The following is a 13,952-nucleotide window of genomic DNA, read 5'->3' as shown; positions in this document are numbered from 1 at the left end:
CCACGCCAGCATCCTCCGGCAGAGACAATGCTGGTGGTACGAGGATGGTGTGTGGCTCCCAGTCGCCCCAGTGTCGTCGAGCGCCCCAGATCTCGAGCGAGCGGACATGCCAGAGCGCAAGCTGGTCGAGCTTGCCGCCGGCGAGGAGCGTGGGGAGAGTCGACGGCAAGAGATCAGAGCAAGCTCGGTACTGACGCTCGCATTGCGCGTGTCGAAGCAGCGTGCCTTTGAGGAAGTCGTGCAGGGCCTTACAGGCCAGGGCGAGGTTCATATGTGCGCTTGGATCGGTGTGTTCGAGCACTTGTGCAAGCAGCTCAGGTGGCAACAGCGGGAGTGATGCGGACTTAGCCATGGCGGTCACTTCGAGGCGGGCTGGTGTGTGTTTTGGGATAACTTGTGCGAGTCTGGAGGAGCGGCACAGATGACCCTTCTGAACCTCCTGTTGGTTGGTTCACCCTCCTGTTGGTTGGTTCATGAGATGTCGATGCGATGGGTAGCAGCCCCGCTGCCTGCTGTGAACCCCCCCTGGCAGGGCTGCATGAGTATGTGGGCATGCAGGGGTCCTGGCTGCTCGCCCCCTGCTCACGCCCTAGGAGCCTGTCGAAAGGTCGACGCAGATCCAGGGGTAAGATGAGCTAAACTGGGACCAGAGCCGCGCCCTGATCCCGTTATGTCAGCGACTGGGGTCATTGTGTCTGTGAAGCTTTGGAGTTTGGCATCTTGAGCGTCGGTGGTGCAGCGCAAAGAAGAAGCAATGTCCAAGATGTCGATCTTCGAAATGCTTGGAAGTCGCCTACTTGAGGACAAGATAGGAAAGGAAAGACGGCCGCCCCAATAGACCAAGAATCTTCGGAGACGGTAATAAGTAGGGCAAAGATCGTGTCTTTGTCAATGGGACCAATCTTGGTTTTATAGCTGGCAACCTTCTTATGAAGTGCTTTGGATGGTGGCTCGTGATCAGTCAGCGTGTAATACATGTCTCCAACAATAGTTGTTGTTTCGCAGACTTCCTCCTGAGCTCAATTCAGATGAAGATTTCCTATCACTACCACAATGTAGCATTCTTCTCAATTACGTATACTACTCGCCCTCAGGACTATGCTTGGGTTATAGTTATGTTATAGTCCGAAAGGCCAAAATGGCCTGAAGAAGAGGTCTCTTGCTCACCACTGTATACGAGAGTTGAGCCACCTCCTAGCTGCAAGCCATCCAATTTTCCAACGATTGCTTTAAGAAACGTTGAACAGCCACTGCCAGGCCGGCCCAGGACAAGCAGCAACTCTCCCTTTTCGAAGACACCGTTGAATCCCTGGGTGATGGGCAAGGGCTTAGTTTCCTTGCGTCGAAGGAAGAACCAGTCATCGCCCTCGTTAAAATTGGCGGATTCGGCGTCATTTGATCGCCATCCTCGTTGGAGACCCCACGCTCCTCGGTCCTCGCGAACACCACACACTTTGGCGCATCTTTAAGGGGGCTACTCATGGTTGGCAATTATATGTGTTCCTGAAAAATCGACTACGCGTATCTCATCGGCGGACTTCAGGATTCAAGTTGCTGTGTTTCATCATTAAGGGTCGAATAAGCCTAATGAGCAGTTTTCACTTCGTCCTTGTGTCACGAATTTGCCCCCAGTGGTACTTCAACCTTGCGCAACGTGACAGGAATTTTATCTCTGGCTTTTTCGGGGTCCAAAAGGTACCAGCCCTCCAAAGGGGTTGAAGGGATCATATAGCACAGGATGGTTCCGAAACACAAGGCTTGATACCGCTCAGAGGTCGTCCTGGATGTAAAAGTACTAAGGATACCCGCCGAGGGAAAGGCATATGGGGTGAATCAATCATGGAAACAGGATTCGGCGATTCCAGCCGTGGCGAGACGCCGCTGGTGTGCAGAGTAGTTTTGTCAGTGTCGCCTGCGTGACGCTAGGCTCAATACAGCGGGCTTGGTAGGTGTTGTATGAGACCCGAGGCGACTAATCATATCACGCCAATTTGACCGAGCGTTTTTAACGTTACACAATCACCGTTTTGCCCTCCCCTTCGTATTGCATGCATGTGATATCTAGGCCATGTCCATCGCCAAGACACTTGCTGTCGTCCTGCAAAAATATTGGCTAAAAAGGCATGAGGTTGCACAACCAACCAACAAGTTATAAACTATATCCCAGCTCTCCTCAAATTCAAATTCATTCTCTCGGCCAAGAAAACGCAAGCATGGAGGATGAAGGAGTGGAGCAGGCGTCGAGCATCGAATGGCCGCCTCAGCCACATCAGCCACATCGAATGATGTTCAGTTGACCCCGCCATTCTCGACTGACAGCCGATGCTCGCTCCGGCCTGAAATAGCTTCGGATCCACGTCTTCCTATATAAGTAGTCCCACTGAATCGGACATTGCATTCCTGCAAAGCTGATTGGATGTATTCACCCTGGCCTGACAGTGAAGCAGATGCGAAGCAAACTTACGCAGACCAGCCATACGCGCAATGCAATCTGCTTATAAGCTCTTAGGGTGTATGGTCATAGGATAACTGGTAAGTCACTGTAGACCCTCTCGGTCTTGGCATACCAGTGCTCGACAAAGTTCTCGGCAGTGGCAACTCTCGGAGTTCAGCCGTGTATCTCCTTCCAAAGTTTGAAGCTGATGGTGCCACATTGTAGCAACTAGCTCGAAAAACTTCCTTGCAGGGTCACCTAATGTTTCCACTCGTAATGAACGATGCCGTCCTTGACAGCTCCCTGAACCATCAATATTGCAATGTATTGCAATGGGTGTGTCTTCGTATCCACGGCAAACGCCGCGTCTAATGTTGGTGGCTACTTTGGCACCCTTTTCGCCAATCCAGGATCCGGGTCGTGGCGCATCCGGAACACTGCGGCAGCAGCAGTCTCGATCAAGAAGAGCACGACCTGGACTTAACAACAACGGTGTGGGTCGACGACACGGGTATCTTATTCGTGGGGCCGTCGGCAGCAGCCAACTGTAGAGCCCTTGAGAGGATCCGCGGGAAGGCCGAGAACTGGGCCTCGAGATACGGCTGCGTGTTTCGGCCCCGACAAGTACGAGATCATGCACTTCAGCACCCAGAGGTCTAAGCTGGGACAGACGGCCACAGCACCCCCAGCGCTGTATGTGTGCCTGCACCTCCCAGGCGTGCCCCTCTTTCGGGACAAGAACTGTCAGCCGCGCAAGCTGATGCTTGGCGTCCCTGAATTACGAACGCGCCATTTTGGGCACAACGTTGCGGCTGAAATACTTCACGTTCTCGATGCCTATGGAATCCGGGATAGAATTGGTTACTTTACTCTGGATAATGCAGAGAGCAACGATAAAGCTCTGAAAGTAATTGGTGGCGAGCTTGGCTCTGTGGAATCGAAAAGGCGCGGCCGCTGCTTCGGCTACGCTCTTAACCTCTCTGCCAAGGCTCTGCATTTTGGCCACTACGTTGAGACGTTCGAGGAGAAGTTGTCAGGTGCAGCAGCCTTGTCCGAGGCAGAGAACACGCTTTGGCGCCGCAAAGGACACGCCGGAAAGTTACACAATCTAGCCGCTGATGATAGAAGGTCGGATCAGCCTACTTATCTGCTGCGGAGTAGACAGCGTTCCGAATTCGACATGTCTTCGGATCCTAGGATAAGAGCGAGCAAACCCATCGATTTGGTTATTGACAACGATACCCGGTGGTTTTCTCAACTGTATATGATCGGGCGGGCCATCACTCTTCGGCCCTACCTCGAACAGCTCTCGCGACCCTGCGCTCTTGCTAAACTTGCTTTGCACCGCATTGACGACAGAATCTGTCACTGAGTTTGCAAGCAAAGCCGCATTGGGTACAATACCGAGCGTTTGAATCTAGAGCCGGCGCTGTGGAACTGATGCCTTGTGCACTCTTTGGCCTCCCATCCTGTGACAGAGACCCTGACAAGTATGCCGGCACCTGCGGAGAAGGGGCTCGCATGAGCTGCTCCGGCTGACGGTTGGGCGCAGCGTTCGTAACTGGTATGTAGGGTTGTCCGGGCGTCGTCATCAAGTGCCCCCTGTCCTGTGTTTGAATTGGCATCGCTGGTTGGGTATTGTAAACCTGCTGCGCAGGTGGTGGCACCATCGCAGGGGCGCTCTGTTGAAGATTTTGGTTGTCTGTGGCTGCCTTCTTCATCGCTTCGTCGACGGCGCGCTGTGTTCGTCGTTCCTGTTCTACCTCTTGGCGCCTCCGCGCCTCCACCTCACGCTGTATCTCGACCTCACGCTGGGCGTCCATAACTGTCTGCTTCTGTACTTCATGCCTGGCAGCTGACTTGGACGCACCGACCAGTACGGCGGCCCCGAGAAGGGGTCTGCGGCGGCGCGGGAACATTGCGGTGACTGGAGGTTGGAAAGCGTACTTGGGACGACAGAAAGAGGAGGTCGGATGGTTAGATGATCAGAGAATCAAGTAACTCGACCTCCTGGTAAGAGCTCGTAGAAATTTCAAATGATAACTTGGAACAAGACAGCCCCCCAAAGCCTTCCCCTGGCATGTGATTGCCCTCTAGGAGTAGCTTTTACACTCAGAGTTCAAGCCACCCAGTCCTTCTGTTAGTCACCCTCTCTCAGCAGTGCGAGCTGGTGTCGCCGTGCTAGCCAGGCCCCTCTGTCCCCCAATTTGATATCGATAGACGAGCAAGCGTAAAGTCATGATACTTCTGGATCCGCCAGAAGCCTCCAATCTCCAATTGATGGACAGATTTTCCTCTTCGCGTGTGATAAAGTTATGGTGAAGGACCTTGCTGCTTGCGCCTGGCTGTACTGGCGTGCAATTCTGTCTCTGCATTGGCTCTACCGATCTCGATCAGTAGGTTCCCAGGCGACACCACGTGGAGGTCGCAGAGTCCGGTCTTCGTCGCCCCTCTGAAGTCTCTTGGGTGTGGAATCATACGTTCAGTGCGGGTTACACTGTAATATAGTGGCTTGGGGCTCATGCCTCTCGCCCAACGATCCGTTTGATTGGTGTATTCCTCTTGACATTGCTGTTGCGTGCTACAAAGTTATTAGCGCGATGCTGTGCAACGTACCACAAGCCCTGCAAATGTGGCTGATCGCCGCATATGCCCGAATGTGCACTGCAGGCGAATCAGCAATCACCTCCTAGGGCATTTGGCTTCGCGTTGGGCTGAAGGGTACCCGCCTGTCCAAGCTCATCACCCTGGAAATGCTAACACGTGATGAACCAGATCGAGATTCTCGGGGCCACGTCATTCTGAAGTGAGGAGTTGTTCTGTGGGATCAATGCCAGAGCCTTGGCAACAGAGTTGCCCGTCCATCTCCCCAGCAAACAAAGAGCCCCGAAGCTTGTATCAGCAATCTCTATATGACCCTGTGCTTAGCAACGCTGCGAGTGGTCCGCGCTTGGTGTCGATCCTGAATTGCTTGGTACGCTCCCAGATCAACATTGATACAATTATTTGCGATGTCTGAAGTGCAGAGAAGCTCCTCGCCTGTCTCGGACATGGGGTTCCAACTGGTCGAGCCATTCTCCCTCTCGCCGCCATCTGCCATTCCCATCCTCCAGACGTCGACTCAGGCTAATGACGAGACCAATCCTAACCTCCAAGGTGTAGTTGATATGGGAAGGTTGGATCAATCCCCACACCTGCCTATTCGCTTGATCCTATGAGTCGCTCTGATGCTCTGCTGTTTGTGCTAACTTACATCAAAATAGTAATGGCATCCGCTTCTCTGTCACTGATATGTCCCCGGAACGTGCCCGTATCCTTCCCACCGTCCACGTCTACCGGGTAGATATTTCGCTCTACGATGCACAGTTTGACCCAGACACAGGGAAAAGGATCCCCATTCCTGCGCATGTGATTCAAAACGTCGTTGCCGCCCTCGTCCGGTTCCAAATTGTCTGTGTGGACCTTAGGGTTCCAAAGGAAAATATTCACATCGTCGCCACTGAGGCCACGCGCGGCGCCATCAACTCGGCCGAGTTCATCGATGCAATCAAGTCAGGGACGGGGTTGCAGGTCGAGCTTCTGAAGAAGGAAGACGAAGGCCGCATCGGCGCTCTTGGTGTCGCCAGCGGCTTCTCCCACGTGCAAGGGCTTCTGATGGATCTCGGTGGTGGCAGCACGCAGATCACCTGGATGATATACCAAGGTGGTACTGTACGCATCAGCGAGAAGGGTTCCTTCAGCTTTCCTTACGGCGCCGCGGCGCTGAGCAGGAGGCTCGACGAGATCACCAAGGGCAAATCAAAAAAGGATGCCGACGAGGCTGTTGCAGGACTGCGCAAAGAGATAGTGAGTAACCTGGCCGATGCGTATGAGAAGCTCAAGGTGCCGTCCAGCTTGATCGACATTGCGAGGGAGGAGGGCGGATTTCCGTTGTACCTCTCCGGGGGCGGTTTTCGGGGCTGGGGCTATCTCCTCCTATATATGGAGCAGACTCACGGCCAACCCCACCCGATATCGATCATCAATGGCTACACTGTCGGGAAAAGCAGATTCGAGGATACCAAAGCCTTGAAGGAGATTGCCAAGACTGCCAATAGCATCTTCCGCGTCTCTGACAGGCGGCGCAAGCAAGTTCCGGCCGTGGCGTTCCTGGTGAACGCATTGGCGGAAGCCATCCCCTACGGCATCCAGAAAGCCCACTTCTGCCAGGGCGGGGTGCGGGAGGGAGTGCTTTTCAAGATGCTGGGGCCAAGCATCCGGCTTCAGGACCCCTTGGAGGTTGCCACTGGACTTGTGGCACCGCCGTCAGCGCTGGAAATATGCCGGCTTCTACAGTCATCCGTGCCCCTACCGTCGCCGGGCCGCTCGCGCCGTTTCCCAGAGACCATCTCCTCGCACGTCATCCAAGCATTCGCCAACACCCTATATGTCCATGGAGTCATGGACAAGGAGCTCGCTTCCACCTCGGCCTTGTATAGCACAAGCACGGCACTGCTTTCGTCCACGCGCGGAGTCTCTCACGAGGACAGGGCACGACTGGCGCTCATGCTTGAATCCAGGTACATGGGGGAGCTTCCCCCACGCGAGGTCCTTTTCAAGGAACTTCTTCGCCAGCTCATCACGCCTGAGGAGGTATGGTGGGCGGCATATCTGGGACGCATTGGGTATCTGATTAGCCGGTTGTATCCCTCTGGCAAGATTCCCGAGGAGGAGCCGAGAGTTGTGCTATCGGCAAATTGGGTCTGGAATATGGGCTCTGCTGGCAACAAAGAGGGCGTGCGGTTGACCATTTCAGTTCAAAAGGTCGAGTCCGATCCCGCACAGCTCGCTCAGGCACTGCGAGACCATGTGCGCCTGATAGAGAAAGTAGGGAAAAGGAAGAACTGGATTGGAGGAGAGAACGGTTGGGGCATGAAGGTCCAGGTCGAAGTAGTAGAGGAAGACCTTGGATAGCTTGTTCCTGGTTGTAAAAACATTCGGTGTCTACTCTGTCGTACCAGACTTCATGCCCCATTGAAGGGGCGCAGCGCAAGACGGGCCGTCCTTCACGTGCAAGCTGTCACGTTTTAGCCTTTCACTCGAAACAAGTCCACTTCGCGTGTTTGGTCTTCCAAGCCAAGTAATTTCAAAACATAGTGCCTGGAGGAGAACTGTGGGCCACATGTACAGCACGCCGGGAGAGATCATGTACGCATCAACAAGAGTGTGCGCACATGGTCTAATCAGGTGCTGAGAAGCTATAGAGGTACGGGTAAGAAGCAAATCAGACCTAGACAACAACAAGATGTCATTCAGCATCGTGGTGACCTCAAAAGTTGCCTAAGCTCGACGTGAGAAAATCCCTGTTGCTTCACGTGGATCTTTGCCGGAGCGGCAGGCCAGCAGAAGAGAACATTTCTATTGTGGGTACTAGACATACACAACCCTTGATGTCGAGGTTGGCGACCTTTTCGCGATCTTGTGCACAGGTGGAATGCTGCTGTCACTATCGTCGCTGTCGCTGCTCAGCCCGCCATCGTCGGCCCTGCTTTGGCCAGCCGACACCCCAGCGCTAGCTGCTCTGGTTGGGGTGGTCCTCTCGTGTTCTTTTGTCTTGGCGGTGGACGCCGATACGGCGGATTTAATAGGGCTCGTGTTCACGCCGTTCACGTGCGTCTCTAGCCTCACTACTTTTTTGCGACTCGGCTTTTCCGTCTCATCGTCCGATATAGGAAAAGGCCCGTAAGAGGTGACGGCACTCGCGGCAGCTCTCATAGGTGGTTTGCGGCGTGGTTCCTGCTCTTCCTGAATCGTCCCGTCACTGGCGCTGGCCGGTTCTGGGATTGGCTGAGCAGTGTGCAGCTTGGCAGCGGTCGAGGCTCCTTTCCAATTGCCTCCCTTGCCCGACAATGGAGACACGTCAGCTGTCCTGGACGACGTTCCAGCTCCAACTGAGCCCAACTCGGGTGACGAGCATCGGTTCAAGATTGAGGCTTCAACGGCCGGATTGGTGCCATGGACAGGGCCCAGCCTCACGCATGACGTCTTGTCCGCAGGGTTGCCGAGATTGCGGTCTTCGATGGCATCAGTGACTGCACATATCACTGCGTTAGCGATTTGTGGTCTTGCATTGCTTGCCAAAAGTTGTTGAGAGTGATGCGGACGAACGTACCTCTGACAGCGTACTTTTCGTAGATGTCTTTCATCTGGCGCAATCCGTGGCCCCGTCCCTTGAAGTGATCAAGAGCGCGGTCACTGTCGAGCGGGTTGGCAGAGAAGTAGACTGTCATTCTGGCAAGATTGCGCGGGCTTGACACTTTCCGAGCGGCGCCTTCTTGTTCCCGGACCCGGTTCTTGCAGGCTAACTTGTTGCATCGAAGGACGTACAGTCCTTTGTGCTGGCCGAAATGGTGCACGCATTCATCCTCATTGACCTCGGTAATGCTGATGGTATTCTTCGTTGTCTGGGAGAGAGACAGGGAGAGAAAATGGTTAGTCCGCTGATATGAAGCACCAAAAGAATGGAAAGGGAGCTTACGAGATACGGTTTTGGCACCATAGGAGGCAGCTTGGGAGCGGCGGCGTCGGACGCGTGCTTTGCTTTCTTGGCGGCAGGCTGTTTTGTGGGCGTGAAGTAGTCTGTCACTGACGCCGAAGGCCTCTTTGCGCCTGCTGACGGATTGGCGGGAGTGAAGGTGATTTTCCCGTCGCGATATTTCGCGCTCACTGAGACGCGATCCTGTTGCCGTGGAGGCTTTGGCTTGGGGTCGGCTGGGCTCTGGGTATCTGGTCCCCGAGCCTGTGGTTGGTGAGAAGCTTCCGGCTGGCGGAGTTTCTGTTCTGGAGCCTTCCCCTTGGGATCGCCTCCCACTGCGGGTTTCGCCGGCTTGAGGTCCTCTGCAATCAGGTTGTCGGTGAAGCCGCTCATAGAACTCAGCCCGGATGAACCTGGGCTTGGAGACTGGGGGACGAATAGTGAGTCCTCCTCGTCACCAGCGTCTGGCACGTCTTCGATTGTAGCTTGGTAGCGTGCGCGAGGTAAATCCTTGATGGTGTTTGCCTGGGTGCCATCTCGTGTCTCCACACCTTTCTTTGGCGTGGGCACAGCAGCCCCCTGGCCTGGAGCATCGCGGATGTCCCTAGGGCCATCGGCCTTCGCCGGGGTCTTCACTTCTGTGAGCCACGAGTCTAGCTCCGTCGTTGCTTGGAGGAGGACATTGTCGATCTGCTCGTGGAGTTGGCGGGCTATGCGCTCCTTGCAGGCGTTGCGGCTGTTGTTGTACAAGTCGGCTTGCCTACCAATGTAGGCGGCAGGGTTTGGCTCTGTTCTTGGGATGTTGCGCAGACTGTCATCGTACTTTTGCTTTAGGGGGAGGAAGTGAAGTCTGAGAAGCTCCGCCTTGAGTGACAGGAGCAAAGTGAGGACTGGCGGGGCTAGTGTTTCTTGCGTTTGGGGCGACTTCCTTGCTTCAGCAGCCATGGCGTCCTGTCAGTTGTGATTGAGATCCAGTCGATCGATGACGGGATGACGACTTGCGGACGAATCTGACAGAAATAGGGATATATACCATTCCGGGAGTGTTCACCACAAAACCCGACAAAGGCCTCCCGCGAATCGGACATGGATTCTGACAAGGCGTATTTCTGAGGTGCGTTGTTGGTTCTGTGGGAACTCCTGGGATAGTTTCAGGCCTTGTCAAAGAACCCCCAGCCGCAACTCCGCCTCACTGCACTGGCGCATATCGTCCAATGAGGTAATTGCCCGCACGACCAACAACATCTTCTTGCTGCAAAGATAGCCGCCGGCATCAGCTGCTTTATCAGTGAGCGACCAGGGCGGTCTCTCAGAAGGCTGGGAGACATGATCGTGCCTATGACCCGGCCATGTTTTGTGGCCTCCGCCACCCTGACCAATACAGCATGGTCTCTAGTCGCCCCAGTGAGTATAGGCCGATGCTCGGTCGCATTAGATCGGAAGGACCCGTGCCCCTGCTTACAGATCAACTCGTGACTTTTGATGACCCAAACGAGGACGCTTCGTGCGTGGCAATTGGTGCCATGCGGATTGATTCATATGACAGCGGATTTCGCGATGGTATGTCAACAGTTACAATCAAAGCGAGGCCCTGTGTATTGACTCATTGCAGTGTAGCAGCCGAGCTGCTCAGGTGTCAGGGTCTGGGCTTGGCGGGCCTACGTCATAGTCGATGACTATCGCATTGCTGTCAGCAGCGCCCTTCAAGTGACAACAACCGGGTCAGCACTTGACTATTCATCGAATTATCTTCAACCCGGTAAACAATACCAAAAGTGCCATTCTGGAACATACATACTCGCCCATCTGTGGAAAACCCACAACATGGCAGCATCTCAATCTGTCGCGATAACATACGTCCCTGCCGACTGTGGTTCCATCATCCCCGGCAAGTCGAAAGCGCCACAAGCCTTCCGTGATGCCGGCATCGTCACGAGACTCGCGGACCGTGGCGTCTCGACCGTCACAGAGCACGAGGCTCTCTCAGCACCCGCCACACACTCCGTCGCCAAAATGGGTCCCCGCGGTGTGCGCAACGAAGAGCTTAACATCGAAGTGTGCAAGCAGGTGCATAGCACCATCTCGGACAACCTGCGCGGGGCGCCCCATGAGGCGGGCGGCCCACTGCCATTCCAGCTCATCCTCGGCGGGGAGTGCTGCATGTCTCCCGCCATAATGTCTGCATTTTGGCAGCACCAGCAGGACGGCAAGAGGGTCGGCCTCATGTATATCGATGCCGACTTGGACCTCGCTTCCCCGACGGATCCCGGGTCCACGGGCGTCTTTGCCGGCATGAACTGCGCCAACCTGCTCGGCTTCCCGGGCACGCTGGAGAGCATGAAGCAGTTCTCGCGTGCTCATGGTGGAGGATTCAATCCAGTCTGTGACAGCTCGAACCTCGTCTTCTTCGGTACCAACATGACCGCGGGTGCCTGCCCGGGGAACAAGACGGAGCACTTTGCCCACCTCTTTGACAACAACTTCAAGGTCGTCAGTGCGGCGTCTGTCGAACGTGATCCGGCAGGCCGAGCTGAGGAGGCTCTGCGGTTCTTGCAGGACCAAGTTGATGTCATTTTGGTCCATCTCGATGTCGACTCGATCGATCCGGTGTCGTTCCCGCTGGCAAACGTGCCCAATTACACCGGCGTGCAATTCGAGTCGATGATGCAGGCGCTGAGTGTGTTCATGGCGAGTTCCAAGGTGGCGGCTCTGACGATCGCGGAGGTCAACCCTGACCATGATCCAAGCGGGAGTATGGTGAGGACGTGGACGGATCGGGTGACAGCCATGCTCGCCGCGAGAGGGCACACATCATAGTATCGACATATCTTTCATCTCACATCTTGTTCTCAAGGCTTCACACTATTTCTACCAATGCAGCTCAGCACTGCGAACGAGGTGTATTCTTGTCTCTATCTCATGAAACTGGCATCAATCATATCCCACACTGCATTTCTCAACAAAAAACAATCTAATTTCCTGCCGCATCCACTTCGCTATCCGGCCCCACGGGGAAATGACTAGCAGCAACATTGCACTGATGGAACAACCGAACCTCGCCCTCGGCAAAAGCCCCCACGACACTGTGCAGCACGCCGCGGTTGTGGAACAGCACAAGATCGCCAACCTGCCAGTCGTGAGCGTACACATTCCTGGGCGCGATGCCCGGGCGCTGCAGGCGGTGGCAGATGTCGCGGACCTCGGCGAGGTCGTCGACCACGGTGCCGTCGGCGAGGTGCAGCCTGCGCACGGCGGACGGGTGGATCTGCAGCGCGAGCTTTCCCGTGAGCGGGTTCTTCCAGCACATGGGCAGGGTCTGGATCTGCGAAGGGTCCGAGGGCGGGAGCTGCTCCGGAGCCAGCTCGAGCCCTTGGGAGACCAGGCCCAGGCCGTCGGCGCGCGACTTAGCCGAGCTCATCCAGATGTATGGGTGCTCGGCGTACTCGACCTTGGTCGTGCGCGCGTAGAGCTGGTCCTCCGGAGACAGCTGGTCGTAGGTCGTGTAGCCGGATGCGAAAGCGGTGGTGCCGAGGGCCACGTCGAGAGTGTCGAGACTGTCGTCGTCGCTCGACATGTCGTCGTCGTAGTGGCATGTCTGGCGGCGGCCACCGCCGGGGACGCTGGCGGCCAGAAGCGTGGTCACGAGGGGCGGCGCGAGCTCACCGTAGAGAGCAGCGTCGATGTGCCAGCGGTAGAAGCGGGTGTGGTCGCGGTCGAGGTCCTCGGGGATGGCGGTGGCATGGAATGTCTTGTGGTGCGGGTGGCGCAGCTGGATATTGGTCAGGCCCTCGTGCTCGGCGACGAAGCCGTGGCCGATGACCTGGACCTGCGGCTGGTGGGGGATGGTCTTGAGGTCTGGGTGGAGGATGCTGCGCTTGGCGTCGAGCGTCTTACCGTGGCCGTACGAGGTCGCCGACGGGTCAAAGCGGCGGGTCAGCTCGAACTGGGCCTTTGGCGAGAGACCTTGCTGGTTCTTGAACACGACGACTTGGTGGGTGTAGAGGGCCTCGCGGATAACCTCGAAGTCGGCATCTGGAAACGTATACATGAGTCAGCCCATGTTTTGACAAAGGCAAGTGTATTGTATTGTGGAGCTTACCAGAGGAGGTTACCGATTCTACGGGTATTCTCCCTCATTGAGGTGGTGTCGTTGGCGAGAGTGTGCACGCCGTCTGCGTGGGTGCTTCATCTCATGGGGCTTTCGTGGCACGCGTTCTCGACGTGTGGTATCGAGACGGAGTGTTCAGTTGCTCTTTCATGTCTTACCCGTCAGGTTCTCAAGATTGGCGTTGGGGACGACTGCTCCAAAGTTGACACCAGACGACTCTGGTGCCTGGAGGGGCTCGACCTGTAGTCTCGACGAGATGGCCATGGTGGTGATGAGGTCTCTTGATGTGCTGGATGTTTGTTTGATGTGTTTGTTTAGAACGTTGTTATGAGAGGACAGGTGTTGCTTGATCAAAGACAGTCAAGAAAAGACGCCAGTGTCTTTATATGTAGTTACGCGTAAGTATGCTTGAAATAGCATGTGTCACGCCGCCCCGGATGCTTATCAGTACCCACCGCGCGGCGCCGGCCCCGGGAGGTGCCACTTTGGGGACCCACCACGGCCGCCGGCGGAACCCGCGCATTCGGTGGGACCGCCCACGCGGGGACCCAGAGGGCCTTATCAGCGGTAGTAAGCCGCACAGCGTACCTCTTTCTTCGTAGTGGTGGTGTGGCAGACTTGGCTGTGTCTTGTTCTGCTGGTGACTAATGGCCCCCCGATACCACGGCTGGGAATCCCAATTTTCCCCTCTTAATGGACTGGCCATCAACCAGAAACGGCGCAACCGTGCGGGTCGGAGCGGTCCGGGCATCCACGCTCGCCCGTCGCCCGTCTCCGGCAGGAGCATTTTGATCCCTGCCAATGGAGACACAGCACAACCACGGCACACCAGCTCGCATCCTCTACGGCAAGCACTCAGCGAGTGGTCACGATTACGCATAGGACTACCATGTTCA

At 55.7% G+C, this 13,952-nt stretch overlaps 5 protein-coding genes across 5 annotated transcripts; 2 read left to right on the top strand and 3 right to left on the bottom strand.

The window, feature by feature from the left end:
* Positions 1-3,762: 3,762 nt before the first annotated feature.
* Positions 3,763-4,401, bottom strand: B0I36DRAFT_405013 (uncharacterized protein; the record flags this gene model as incomplete). Its single annotated transcript, XM_046161784.1, has 1 exon — positions 3,763-4,401. Exon 1 carries the CDS (start codon positions 4,351-4,353, stop codon positions 3,763-3,765), a length of 591 nt encoding a protein of 196 aa, XP_046014651.1. The 5' UTR covers positions 4,354-4,401.
* Positions 4,402-5,484: 1,083 nt separating this feature from the next.
* B0I36DRAFT_239464 (Ppx/GppA phosphatase family-domain-containing protein) lies at positions 5,485-7,387 on the top strand (the record flags this gene model as incomplete). The annotated part of the gene is made up of 2 exons (XM_046149691.1): positions 5,485-5,609; positions 5,698-7,387. The coding sequence occupies 2 exons, from the start codon at positions 5,485-5,487 to the stop codon at positions 7,385-7,387; spliced, it is 1,815 nt and encodes a 604-aa protein (XP_046014650.1).
* A 956-nt stretch (positions 7,388-8,343) lies between these two features.
* B0I36DRAFT_82075 (uncharacterized protein) lies at positions 8,344-9,952 on the bottom strand. Its single transcript, XM_046163397.1, has 3 exons — positions 8,952-9,952; positions 8,582-8,877; positions 8,344-8,505 (listed from the first exon to the last, which is right to left on the bottom strand). Exons 1-3 carry the CDS (start codon positions 9,891-9,893, stop codon positions 8,499-8,501), a joined length of 1,245 nt encoding a protein of 414 aa, XP_046014649.1. The 5' UTR covers positions 9,894-9,952; the 3' UTR covers positions 8,344-8,498.
* An 820-nt stretch (positions 9,953-10,772) lies between these two features.
* On the top strand, positions 10,773-11,765 carry B0I36DRAFT_360069 (uncharacterized protein; the record flags this gene model as incomplete). The annotated part of the gene is made up of 1 exon (XM_046158236.1): positions 10,773-11,765. One exon carries the CDS (start codon positions 10,773-10,775, stop codon positions 11,763-11,765), a length of 993 nt encoding a protein of 330 aa, XP_046014648.1.
* Positions 11,766-11,919: 154 nt separating this feature from the next.
* B0I36DRAFT_238212 (alpha-ketoglutarate dependent xanthine dioxygenase) lies at positions 11,920-13,320 on the bottom strand (the record flags this gene model as incomplete). Its single annotated transcript, XM_046149589.1, has 2 exons — positions 11,920-12,980; positions 13,215-13,320. The coding sequence occupies 2 exons, from the start codon at positions 13,318-13,320 to the stop codon at positions 11,920-11,922; spliced, it is 1,167 nt and encodes a 388-aa protein (XP_046014647.1).
* Positions 13,321-13,952: the final 632 nt, after the last annotated feature.

The sequence above is a fragment of the Microdochium trichocladiopsis genome (assembly GCF_020744255.1).
Source record: "Microdochium trichocladiopsis strain MPI-CAGE-CH-0230 chromosome Unknown B0I36scaffold_3, whole genome shotgun sequence".
NCBI classification, from domain to species: domain Eukaryota; kingdom Fungi; phylum Ascomycota; class Sordariomycetes; order Xylariales; family Microdochiaceae; genus Microdochium; species Microdochium trichocladiopsis.
This window is presented reverse-complemented; position numbering and strand designations above follow the sequence as displayed.